The 13,530-nt window shown below is 36.5% G+C and overlaps 1 protein-coding gene across 1 annotated transcript in view; it reads right to left on the bottom strand.

Moving 5' to 3' along the window:
• BTAF1 (B-TFIID TATA-box binding protein associated factor 1) overlaps nt 1-13,530 on the bottom strand; it is a 43,668-nt gene that overhangs the window by 24,375 nt on the left and 5,763 nt on the right. The window contains exons 2-8 of the mRNA XM_066323804.1: nt 10,037-10,160; nt 8,901-9,015; nt 6,336-6,482; nt 4,381-4,544; nt 3,956-4,092; nt 3,194-3,305; nt 1,507-1,575 (exon numbers count right to left, since the gene is read on the bottom strand). Coding sequence (XP_066179901.1) covers nt 1,507-1,575; nt 3,194-3,305; nt 3,956-4,092; nt 4,381-4,544; nt 6,336-6,482; nt 8,901-9,015; nt 10,037-10,160 — 868 coding nt within the window. The remainder of the gene's footprint in view (nt 1-1,506; nt 1,576-3,193; nt 3,306-3,955; nt 4,093-4,380; nt 4,545-6,335; nt 6,483-8,900; nt 9,016-10,036; nt 10,161-13,530) is intronic.

Below are 13,530 nucleotides of genomic sequence, written 5' to 3'. Positions count from 1 at the left end.
AACTCTCTTGTTGCTAGCAGAAAAGTGTTGCATTTCATTTCATGGCAGTAACAACTAGAACTGAGTACTTGGTAGCTCCTCCTTCACAGGAATATATTCTATGAAATGCAAACATACATGTCCCCTGTGTACAGCTCAGTGGTTGCTCGTTACAGCTATAAGCAAGCCAATAAAAACCAGCCAGAGTCCAGTCTTAAAATCCTAATTGTTCATACACAACAATTTATTTGGTCTAAGACAGCTGATGAGCTAGGTTTCACTAATCAAAAGGAGACTTTGCTAGATAATGTCTCAGTTTCTGCAAAGACAAAGCAGCAAGACACATACGTATATGGGAAACACCAGTAGTAGGATTCATCCTGCCTGACTTCAGCTGCCTGTAAGCAGGGCAAGCAGGTATGAAGTAGGTGACCCAGGTGACCTCTTGACATTGCAAGATACTGCCAGAGTGCCACTTTAAACATACATTTTGAGACAGGTTAAGCTGTTTTTCACCCAGAACATACTGTAATAATGATTCTGTATTGATCTACTTCCCTTATTAAGATGTACTCAGAAAGCTGTAAGAATGTCTACATACTAGAAGACAAAGGGATCTGGCCTTCAACTGCAAACAGTCTGCTTTTAATTAAAGAAAGGCATTTTAGCTCAGATGCAGTGATGTGCCACACAAATATAATTATTCTTTTTCTGGGACAAAAATAATTATGCTGACTTCTCTGAGTTTTCAAGTTAGAGAGCAAGCTGCCTCTGCCCATACTAAGACTGTGCTACAGATACACATAAGGGTGTCAGAGTTGCTGTTAATATTTAACCCTTCAAAAGACCAACTTAAGAAAACTGTTGTCAACTAATTTATTTATTTTCACCTTCTGCACAAGGAAGTTAGGTCTTCATATTTCAAAAATACTTCATATTTTTTACCTAAAATTTCTACCAAAGTTTGTGAAAAATTGTATAGGGACTGAATAAAAAAGTGAGTAGAACCATTTTTCATCTTGAAAATAAGTGGTCCAAGCAACCAAACATACAGCTTTTGTAGTTACCAAAGGATTGATTCCTCTTCATTTTTAACTAGCTTTGCATTAGACAAACATGCCACTGTTGTCAGCAACATATTCACATACTAATCCTCAAAATCTTGATGAATCCAAGTTTGCTTTAATTGCTTAATCTTTTTAACCATAGATTGATGTGATTTTATTTTGCTTGAATTTCAATACTCCCACAGTTCTCAGTTCTATAATGACTGCTTTTCATATCTTTCCCACTCTCCACAAGTATAGATTACCCATCTGTTTTCCATTCCCCTTTAAACGAGTCTTAAAAAACATTTAAGTTGGCTAAAAACAAATTTGTCTTGCCTACGTAATCTGTATGCACAAGTGATTTAAGTTTTGATATCGGGCAAAATTCTCTTAAGTTCTACACATACAGTGTTTGCATTTCTGTTGAAGCCCTTTTTAGAACCTTATAGTTCCACCTTAAATAGTGCATGTGTCTTACCTCCCATGAAGGGTTAAACAGATCATTGCACACCTCTTCACAAAAGCTCTCCAGAGGCCATTCATTTGCCTAAATCCATAAAAAAAAATTTTTAAGTATCAGATTTAAGAAAAAAAGGAATCATGAACACATCTTATATAGTAGTCTTTGCACACTTAAATGGCACAAAAAACCCTCCAAAAGCTTAAGTACTTTTCTTCATTACTGGACAGAATTGAAAAAACAATCTTCCCCAGCCAGAAACTTCGCTGATTAGCACTGGATCTTTTAAGTTTATGAAGTTTCTGTTAACAGTGTAACCTCTTCTCTCTGGGAATTAATTTTGATGTCCTGGAATTCACCTTTCCTTTAGAAACCATGCTAAGGAAGAAAATGAAGCAAAGTTTCTTATTCTGCCCAGTGATCCTTTAAATTTATGAACTTTGCCTTTAAAGCACATAATAGACAAGTCTCAGTTTGAAAACACACTACATAACAAAACTGGGTCAATGAATCCAGCAATAAATAGCACCCTTTTCTAAACACATTCCACTTTTTGAAAACCAAAGCATATCCACTATCCCAAATTTCCTACATGAAAACTGACATGGCTGTGGAAAGGAATTTTTACTACCACTAGTAAGTTCACATCACATACACAGAGCAACTGAAAGACCGCTAGCAACCAGCAGCTATTTAGCCTGTAGTTATAATTAATATTTCAGATTCATTTTCCAATCATTTTTATGCAAATAAAAAATTAAGTACTGAACTTGTAGAGGAATGGCTAGCTAAGAGAGGTCATGTAAACACTGTGCAGCTGGACAGCATCAAGATACATAATCAGCCCTTATTTTTATTGTCGGGGGCACAGTGTCCATGGGTGTAACTTCTAGACAATTTCAAAATGTATAGCAGGAGCCATAAGAATGCAGAGGTGAAGGTTAGTTAACGCTTTTTTCATGTAACCAATAGTGAGCTTGCTTTAGGACTACGCATGAGCCTTATTAGGTGTGCTATAAATTGTGTAAACTCTTCTAAATAAACCGAGTCTTGCTGATCAGTCGTATCGATTGCGGCATTTCTCCCGCCAACCACGACATGAACTATGTCTGGAAAACGATTTTTGTAGAATACAGACTTATCTAGACAAAGTCTTCTTAAATAAACTTCTATGCACCATTTATATTCTGGTTTACCATTTCTTAAGTTTTAGCTTTTCAGTCTATTAAAGCTAATGAAGTTTTTTTTCCAAGACTAAGGCAATTATTTTAATCTTCAACTATTAAAGATAGAACTTAATTCTAAATTAAGCCTAATTAAAGTACAGCAAAGATTAAATAAAGATTAAATAAGCATTTAGATCAAATTATTTGTGGCTCACTGTAATCCTACCATGTAAGTGTTTAGCACAGTTTTCCAGTTTAATACCCAGGTCTGATACCTGTAGCCACCTACTCGTGTTAATTTGGGTCACAAACTGCTACCAAAGGATTAAATGTGTTTTCCTCCTCAATGCTGTAACACAGTTAGACCCTCACTTGCTTCATTATGTATAAAAGTAAGCTGGCCATTAAATTCTTCGTTCCATTTCCCTGAATGCTAAAATGACTACAGAATTTGGTCATATGAAGGAATTTTGTTTCAAATTACTCTGCTAAAAAACTGAACAATCATTCCTGCTAACAGCAGACCAATACCATCATACCTCTTCCTGAGCATTTTCTACCAACGCTTTTGAGTCTGTGGCAGGCTGATTGATGACAACACTTGCAACTTTTCTTCTTTTTTCTTCTGGTTCCACATCAGTGCTATCATTGCTGAGAAGGAGCAAGTATATGTTTATGAACTGGAAATATGCTTCAAGAGAAGTAATCAAATCTACAATTGAGGTCTTCAGATACAATAAAGTATGGCAAGAATACAAAACAGATTTTATACTGTGAAATATGCAAGATAGGTAAATTTACATGTAAAACCAAAAAATGCAGTGAGGAGACAGCAGAATGCTGTTCCAAATTCACAATCTGTCTCAGATTTTTCCAAGAACCCCAGCAACTCCTAAATAAGATCAAGAATTTTGTTCACCACTTATTATGAACACAGTAGATACAATAATATGCCACTATAAACTATGCTGAAGAACACAGCACGTATCAGAAAACTGTATCCTAAATTTTTAGTTGTCCATCTTCTTAAAATCCCATTTTCATGCATTATCCTCAAGCCATACTTAATAACAGGAACAAACCACACCAGCTGTAGCACCCCATTATGTCAAGATGCCTCTGAAGCTGGGTCCTCAACAAAGCTCTCCTGGGAACAAGCACTGCATGCAAACTTTCCACCATCAGCACAATTAGCACATAAGAGATTTAAGATGCACAGACTGCAGGAAGTTTCTCAACAGATAAATCAAATCACAATCCCAGCTTAACTGAAATAAAAGGAAATCAGTTCACTATTATACCTCTTCTCATTAGCTTCCACTGCATCTCTGGATCTTTGCTTTGCAAATAGCTTAGCCATTCTTTTGGCTTTATTCTTTTGTCTACTGCTCATACCAGCTCGAAATTCTGAGTCAATTAACTCAGCAGCCTGAAGAGTCTGAAAGAAAAGTTATTCATTGTCAATTCTTCTTATGATGGAAGTCCTGAAAAATTCTCAAACCCACAATGCTCTCAAACTTCCCCAACCCTCCATTTCAAACATTTCAGCAGCTTGACATCAATACTAACAAGCAACCATGGGATGTAAGAACTCAGGAGGCCAAAGCATACTACATTACATACCAAGCATCTTATTTAAAATACAAATATTATAACCACAGAATCTCAAATAATGCAAACCCACTGTATTATTCCTTGCAGTCAAATAGCCCAAGGTTTTACCTACAGGTTGTTTGTTTACTAGTAAAACTGAAGAAGGAGAATAGTCCAAATCTTCATCATTGAACAGATCCTCAGTATTCATTCCAATTGCAGCACCCATATCTAAGCCAAGTTTCTTTTGCAGCAGTTTCCTCTGTCGTGCTATCCTCTCTTTAGGATCAATTTCACCTTAAAAACGGGGTTTTAAAAGATGTGTCAGATTTCCAACCAGGTATTTCACTGACGACTTGCTCAATGTACATAACGAAGCTGAAATTTACAGGACTAAATTGCATTTGGCTAATACAATCTTCTAAAACAAATCACACAAACTCAGGAAGACCTTTTTTGCTACTGTACCTACACAAGTACTTCAACAGTGATCAAGCAAGGTTCATTTTGGAAATTAGCAGATGCCACCTTAAGAATGTGGGAAGTTTCAACACTATGGAATACCTAGACTTTTGGGAGCATCTACACTTACATAAAAATATAGAAAACTTTAGCACCTAAGTAGCACCAAACAACCCAATACTTGTAGCTAGTAGGGCTGTCAGACTTCACTCTTTTCATACACAATACAGAAACCAGTCAGGAGTAGTTGGTTTGTTGGTGTTGTGGTGGGTTTGGTTTTGGTTTTTTTTCAATTATCAGCACAAACTTTTAAGTAGATGACCAACACAGGCATGATTTTGGGGTGTAGACCATGTTACGTACTAACTAGTAGTTAATATTATCTATACCAGTAAGTTTTTTTTAAAAACTGCCATTGAACTGACAAGCAAATACAAGCAACTTCCATTCTTTATAAAATATCTTCCCTTTCTAACATCATCTTTGGAATAACTGTCAAAGACTGCTAATTCTAAAGATTATTTAAGTCACATTATGTCCATTCATATTGTCTACTTACTTGAAAAGGGAAGCTGCTATAAAACACAGAAGAGAAAGCACACTGTACATTTTCCCACAAGTTAAAAAAAGCAGCAACTAAAGCTTTTTGTTTCATTTTCTTATTTTTTGATACTTTATTTACTTATTTTCATTCTTGGAGTTTTTTATGTCAAATCATGTGATTTGACACTGGGATAAATATCAGGCTTCTATGAACTGAAGTGTTGGGTTTCATTAGACGAGGTGAAACTTGTACACCACTTTATAAATCAAGCTTAAAAAATGGCAAGCAATAAATTAGCAACCAGGCTGAAGAAACAGGACACTGCTCAAGTTTCAGCAGTCACAGGTTCTGCTTGCTGAGCTACTGATCTTCTGTGTATCCTGCACAGAACCCATCACACATAAGTAGCCAAGGAATCAGAGCTGCACAGTCAGATTCTTATCAATAGCATCACTTAATTTGGTGCAGAAACTGGTAGATAGCCTGGAATTCAGAGCAGGGAAGTACAGTAATAGCAAAAATACAGCTTAAATTAAAGTAAATCAGTGCCATTACATTGACAAACCAACTCTCAACGAAAAAAATTACAGAAAAATATTAGACAAGTCAGTTGAAACAAAAAACATTACACAGGCACTGGTATTTGATCTTCCAACTTTGGCAGTCTTATCACAGTATTTTTCATACTATCTTTCTATACCTGAAACCTTCAAGCTCTTAAATAAGCCACATCCTACCTCTGTATGTGGCAGCACTGTTTAGGTGAAGAACAAGCAGTGATAGTGCCTGCGCCTTTTAAAAAAGTCTACAGAAATCTTTGATGCTTTTTCAGGTTTCCACCCCTTCTTCCCCACTGTTCACACAGTAATACTGTTATGGCAAAACCCCAAACAAACAGTTACAGTCTCCCTAAAAAACTGTGTTACTTGAAGAAGAAAATACAAACCACTTATGTTGGGGAATATTTTCTGTCATTATTTCCTGACATTCTGAGAATCCATGGATGGCTAGATTCATAACACTGCCACAACAAACCTTTTCAAATCACTAAGTTTTCCTGTCTGTAAGTAAAATATAGATACCTGATTTATCATCTTGGACTTCAAATTCTGCACCAGCAGAGCCAAGAAGAGATGCACCATGTTTTAACAACCGACATATATCAAATCTGTCAAAGCGCAACCGATCTGTTGAAGGTGAATCTTCATTAGGACTTTCTGAGCCTGGTTCTAGGTAGGAAATAAAAATAATATTAAGGACAATGTGATGAAATTTTTTGTTCAAAATTCTGGAAGAAGATTAAGGAAAAGCAAGAAATAATATCTCCAAAGAATCATCAGACATGCAGCATTTTGATTCACAAAGTATAAAGGCTCCATTTTCACACAGACAGACTGAAATAGGTCGCTAAATGTACCTGAATAGATTAAAAAAATACATAATGTTTTCCCTTTGATTAATTTAGCTTTTAAAAATCTTGGACACTGACCTACCACCAGGCCTTCTCTGTAATACAGGGCCAGCTTACAGTTTTGAACTGCCTATTGTTCACAAATAGTATCACAAGTAGCACACCAACACTGCTGTGTGTCCCCACCAGCCAAGCACCCAAAGTAGGGAAGCTGGAGTGGTCTAAACTGGTGTGGGTGTAAGGGCTGCTGACACCCAGCTGTAAGCTCTTCTCAAACAGCACCTTTTTCTCAAACAAGCAATTATCTTTTTAATTTCATTAACAATCTGATAGGCAGATGTGCAAGAACTGGACAAGGCATTTAAAAGGGTGCTGTACTCTAAGATTAACAGGTTACCCAATTTCCATGTACAAAAGGTATGCTAAAAGTAAACCTTGAACTAGCCAAGTGAAATGAACTTCTCTCCTTGGTAAGATAGGGTATACAATAGCAGAGTCCCCACCTGTGGTAGAAGGGGCTGAAACTAGGTGATCTTTAAGGTTCCTCCCAATCCAAACTATTCTATGATTCTATAACTAAATTAAGTATATGGATAAATATGATTTTCTGGGAAAGATAATTACTCTGGAAAAAAAATCACCTTTCAATAACCTGATTATCAATGTGCTTAAAGAGTTGAACAAATGGATGGAGGGCATCCAGTGAACATAACACATTTAAAAGCTTTTGGCAAGGATTCACATGAAAGAATAAACCAAAAGAACCAGGTTAGCACGGAGCTGGGGAGAACATCCTTTTACAAACTGAAAGGTAGAAAAGTTAGTTCTGGAGACCTTTGGGGATCCGTGTTGGTATCAATTCTTTAATTAATGGAAAAGACATTCACCAATGCATTCCTCTCCAAGCATGCAGGTGACACTGAACTCTTTTAGGTAGCCCAAAGTCACAATGGCAACAAGGAATCCAAGGAGGACTCTCAGAACAGACTAATGGACAAGTAAGTACAGAAGGTACTTACTTGAATATGAATAACCTAACAAATAACCTAATGAAATGAATAATCTAAACCTTGCCTACACAACACTGCATTCAGTAAAAATCTTGGAGGCATTTCTGACAGTTTTCTGTATTCATCTGTTTACTGAGCAGTGAAAGCCAGAGCAGACAACAAAGTACTGGGTCTCACCAGGAAGGACACTGATGACAGGACAAAGCACATCATTTTGACACTATGTGTACACTTCAGCACTCTAGAGATGTAGGTAGACTGTGGAGTTCTGTGCATCTCAAGGAGGACACAAGAGAAAGCACAGAGAAAAACAAAGTTATTTAAAAGACAAAGCAGCTATCTTGTGAGGAAAGACTGAAGAGACTGCAAATCCTCAATATGAAGAGCAGTTGTTGGAGAGCAAATATGACCGTTTAGAAAAATACAGACAATAGACAAGGAAAATGCAGAACTTGCTTGTCAAATTCAAAGCCAACAGAACTGGGAGGCACCAAATGAAACAAACATGAGATCATCTCAAACAGATGTAAGTTTCATTGTTGATGTTTTAGGGGATGTGTGTACATGTCTGTTTTTAACAAGTCAGTAAATTTCTAGAACCTGTGCCACAAAACTGTGAACATAGACAGTACCAAAAATCACTTAGTCAAAAATCACTCAGTCCATAACTCAACAATTAAGGAAACTAACATCCCTAACATGATGACTTCAGATCAAAAGAAACAGAACAGACTTGAGCAAGCTGCCATTGCACCTCCCTCAGAAAGGTGCTTGGATTAAGGTAAAAGTGAAGAAAAGAGTTTCTGCAAACTACCACGACAAAGTTGACTGGATAAACATTTTACTAGTTATTCCTTTTCTTTATAAAAGCTTTATGTGGGTACAAAGCACAAGCACAGGAACTCTGGAACAAATAAAGGTCAGGTACAACTGAGCAGGAACATCTAAAGCCAAAGAGGTTTACTTACAGTCCTACTTCACAGAATCATAGAATAGTCTGAGTTGGAAGTGACCCAGAAGGATCATCAAGTGCAGCTCTTAAGTGAGTGGCCCATACAGGGACTGAACCAATAACCGTGGCATTATCAGCACTCTGCTTCAAACAACTTACATGCAAATAAAGGTCTACACTCAAAGAGCCAAATGACACAGATGCCTTGAAAAGTCTCACAGCACAGACAGTTTGCAGAAGACAAACAATGAGTTATACACAATTTAAGGAGTACCTTGTTTTGATCTAGGAGTTGGATTCCACTCAGGTACATTTTTCACGATAGCTTCGACAGCCTGGCCAGCCGCAATACGAGTATCCCAATTCGTACTTCTTAAATACACTAACACCTTGAAGGAGAGATTAACAGGTAAATAAGTATTTGCTTAAAAAGTAGTTCCAAAAACATCCATCAGCTGTTATGCTCCATTTAAACACAATTACTTTAATGCTATGGATTAATACAACACTCAAAATAAAAAGCAAAGGACAAGGAAACAAACCAAGAAATGCCTTCTCTATATGGCTCACTGCTTAGCATAACACTTGCCAGAGCCAGACCTTAAGACTTTATAAGATATATTTAGTCCAATCAATTTAAACTGAAGCTTAATTTCCTCCAGGTACTGAACGAGGCTTGAGACACATTTTTATTTTTTTGGTTGGTTGGTTTGTTGCTGGCTTTTTTTCTACAAGGAAGTGTTCAAAATTAATTAACAGACCTCAAAACCTTGAAGTAATTTAATCCAAGAAGAGATACAACATGGGTCACTTGAAGCAATATATGATCTTCTAAACTAATTTATCACTATGTCACATCTGGAAAAACTATTTCTTTCTCTGAAAGCAGTTTTATATTCATGACTCCTTGGCCACTCTGTTGATATCATCAATTGTGGGGAGAGCACCTGATCAGTAAGAACAGAACTGAGGTCACTGAGCCATCTCCACCTGTCAGATACAGACTATTTTTGGTGGTTTTACTAGACTTGGTCAGATTGAAGTCTCAAACTAACGGAAAGCTCTTCCCAATTTCCAGCCCTTTTAAAGATATTTTTGTGCTTTATCACACAAATAATCTTTAAAGGCAAGAGCAGAAATCTTTATAAGGTAGTAGAGGTTCTTTACAGAAGAAAGTCTGAACTTCCAACAAATGCTGAATACCAATACTGAATGCTAAGTGAAACTTATGTAATCATTTCAGAAGCTGACAGAACAGCACCTTTCACAGAAGCAGCCCCTAATTTTCTTCATTCTCTTACTTTTGAAAAACACAAGACCACAATGCATTTTCCTCTTCCCACAGAAGCACACTCCATTAAACTAGTTTTATTCTTACCATTAAAGTACTAGGGAAAAAATTATGCTTACTTTAGATAAGAGATTATTCAGTTCATGAGGATGCAGTTTCACTACTTCTCCAAGTTGCTGTGCAGCTGCTTTTCTTGTAACTGGTGTTGTACCGGTGTCCAGTAAAATAAAGAGACGATCAAGCCTAAATATGATTGACAAAAACCGAAAAGTTATGCTATTCATAGTTCAGTTGCCCATTTCTATTAATATTCCCCCACATTTTTGTAGTTTATATAACTCAAAGAGATGTCTGCCTGAAGACTGTCAGTTAGCAGGGTGAATAATGTACTATTTTTCTAATAGTAAGCATAGCTGTTCTGAAAGCACAGTTAATTTGGTAACGACAAAAAAAGTAATTGTAAGAAATGCTATTTAAGACTCTACAGCTACAAGAAAAAAAATAATCATTCCTGTCTTTGTTCTGTGACAGAACATTTTCAAACTTAAAGCATAAATATGTTGTAAGTGATCATCAAATTCTATTTTATAGAAAAAGCAGAGGGCTCAGCTGCTCCTATTGTGCATTACCACTGCTATTGAAAACACAGCCTGTTATCTATAACACCAAACTCTGCTTCTCCAGGATAACAAATTTTTACTTTTCACACCTTTTCCCTCTAATTACTTGGAATACATGAAACCAAACCTCTTGTTGTATTTACAGTTTGGAAATCATCTGATGCTTCTGCCCTTCCCACAAAATACAGAGATTTAACCAGCAGATCTGTTTCCACAGTAACTCCATTTTTAGTAAAAGACTCCAATCATCTATTTGTAGAACAATTCATTTTTCTTGTTTAGTTACTGAATGAGAAATAAAGTCTGTCTCTATGTATATATTCACATAACTATCTAGATACTCAAACCTATGACTGAAGTTACAAGTGTACATTATTCCCTCCACTATCAGTGGGAATCAGTTGATCAGAGCTCCCTAATGAGTGCCAAGTTTATGTATTAGTTATTGGGCAGTATGAGGTTATTACTAAATATGAATCTAGAACCTGTTCACACAGAGCAATCAAAATTGTTCCTTCCAGCCTTATAATAAAAATACTCCAAGAACTGCAACAGTACAAACCCAGACCTTACTCAGGGGCAAAGCTCACCTAGAACTGCATGGCAGAATAAAGATACAGGTATCCTGAACAACCTGTCTTCATAAACACATATCCTTGGTTTGAGCACACACAGGAAAGCACAAATGCCTTGCCCCTGTTAGTCTGTTGCTACTAATTACATTTCATGTAAATTGCCTTTGACATTAGTTCCAATAATTTAAAAAGAAATAAAAAACCAACATCAAAACCTCTTTCCAACATCACTGGATTTTGTGTTTTCTTTGGCATGCTTAAACTGCACTCAATCCTGACTATACCTTAGTATGTCACAACACGAGAGGAACCGCAGTGCAGGACCAAGGGAATACCAAATCCCAAATACTCTCATAACTGGAGGTATTAGGTTAATTATTCACTAGATTAAAAAACTTCTAGCTCAAAGTATTTAAAATAATTTTAACTTTTCAGACACAGTTCTTCTGCCACCCTAGAAATAATGGTCTTCCTACTACTGATAAGTGAGTTTGTTTCAATTTCTGTAGATAATACTAGAGTGTCAATTGCTATGATTTACCAGTTAGTAAATTGTTTTAAAGTCACAAAAATTAAACCTCAGATCTATCTAATCCAGCAGTTTTGTGTGATTAGACAGTCAAGGAGAAAAAAAGCTTTACAGACTCAACACTTCTGAATCCCTGATAGCGGACTAGTCATGAGAAACATACCAGGTATCTCATCAGTTGCCAGTATTTTTCCTTCAGTACTTTTGACAGTAATAACCCAACCTGATTTGCAGCACTCACTATTATGCAATACAAAACATGGTGGCTTTCAGAAGAATCACTGCTCCAAATTGCTTGCTCTGACCGCTTTCACTCTTCAGCTCTCTGTGAAGCTTCAGTGTTCCATACTCAAGTTTGCCATCTAGTACCACACACTCCTTTAACTATCAAATTATCTTTTTTCATCTCAAAGTCAAGCCCAATGTGTAACTTTGACCACTTCCTCAGCTAGAGCTCTTCATGTGTCAAAACAGGAGGAAACCACTAAGTCAGCCTACCCGCAAAAACTCAACTTGAATTCCAGACTTAGTTAAAACATTACATCTTCACTCCTAAAACCCACAACTCTCTAAAGCTGTGTTACCTACAAAACACAGTTTGTTCTGTTCGGTTTTTTTAACCTACAGTGTGCTTGGTTTGGAATTTGTTATTTTAAATTGTAAGCTGCTTAGTTTACACACAAATGCAAACAAAACAACAAAAAAAACCCTTACACTTGTCTGACATCACTACAGGAAGGTTTCAGCTTTCAGCTCCAGCAAAATACATGGAAACATGATTAGCAAATACAGCCAACAACATCTGACTAACAGTAGTCCTAGTCACACTAATCATTCTCTTTTCCTCCTGCAGGAGGATGTAAAATTCCCAAACTGATAATACTTTGGAGCTATAAAGGTTTTCACATTAAGTGTCGGCGTTGCTGCAGCAGAGTATGGCAGAGCCTGAATTCTGCATGAATTGGAAAGGTAGCACTGAAAAAGTTGTCTATGATCAGCAGTGCTAGTTGATTTGTTTTTTAAATTAAAGCTTTCAGTCTGAGTTTCATTAAGATTTATAAAAACCCCACTAAAAATTTCAAACAAATTAGTTTTGAGTACCTGCAGTTTAAAAAGAAGTTTCCTAAATTCTGATAAGGTTTTCATTTTCAGAATAAACTAGCAGTCACTAAACAAGTTATTAAAGCCAAAGAGAACTAGGTTTTCTAGTGGCATGTGGTTCTCTGCCTCTCATGCGAGACAGTGCTATAGGCAGGACACCAAGCGCCTCACATCATTCCCAGAAGTGTGAAACAATGTGGCAGAGTGAGATGCACTACAATGCAGATACAATTTTTAATTATTTTATTAAATACTTCAACTCTGTCAAAAAAAAAATTCTAAGCCTATAGCAGACACAAGCAAACAACAGAAATACAAGGAATACGTCACAGAAGAAAAATACTAAAACCAGAAAGGTTTATAAATTATGTAAAATAATTGTAAATTATTATGAAAATTTAAATAACAATGCATGCTAAAAACTAAATACATCTCTAAAACTACTTCTTCCACACTTAACTGCTGCATCAGAACCACAAAATACAAAGTTCTTCACTTTTAATTCATAAACAATGGTTTAGATCATTCTGTCATCTTCCAATCCCATGTCAACTACATCTCACCAACAGGACAGCAAGCATACACGACTTCGATGTGAACTCATGCAGTATGAGCTCAGCACAAAGAGGTAAATCATTTCTTCCTCTCACCTCAGAAATCTGAGTCCCTGTCGAACTGCATCAGAAAGACACAACTGAGAGCAACAATTCAAAGTTTTTACAATCAGCACTCCACTCAACTATTTTTTCTTCTAAGAAACGCCTTTTACACTGACACAAAATCCATTA

Source organism: Sylvia atricapilla, chromosome 8 (assembly GCF_009819655.1).
Source record: "Sylvia atricapilla isolate bSylAtr1 chromosome 8, bSylAtr1.pri, whole genome shotgun sequence".
NCBI lineage: Eukaryota > Metazoa > Chordata > Aves > Passeriformes > Sylviidae > Sylvia > Sylvia atricapilla.
The sequence above is the reverse complement of the archived record's forward strand: the minus strand, read 5'-3'. Positions and strand labels throughout refer to the sequence as shown.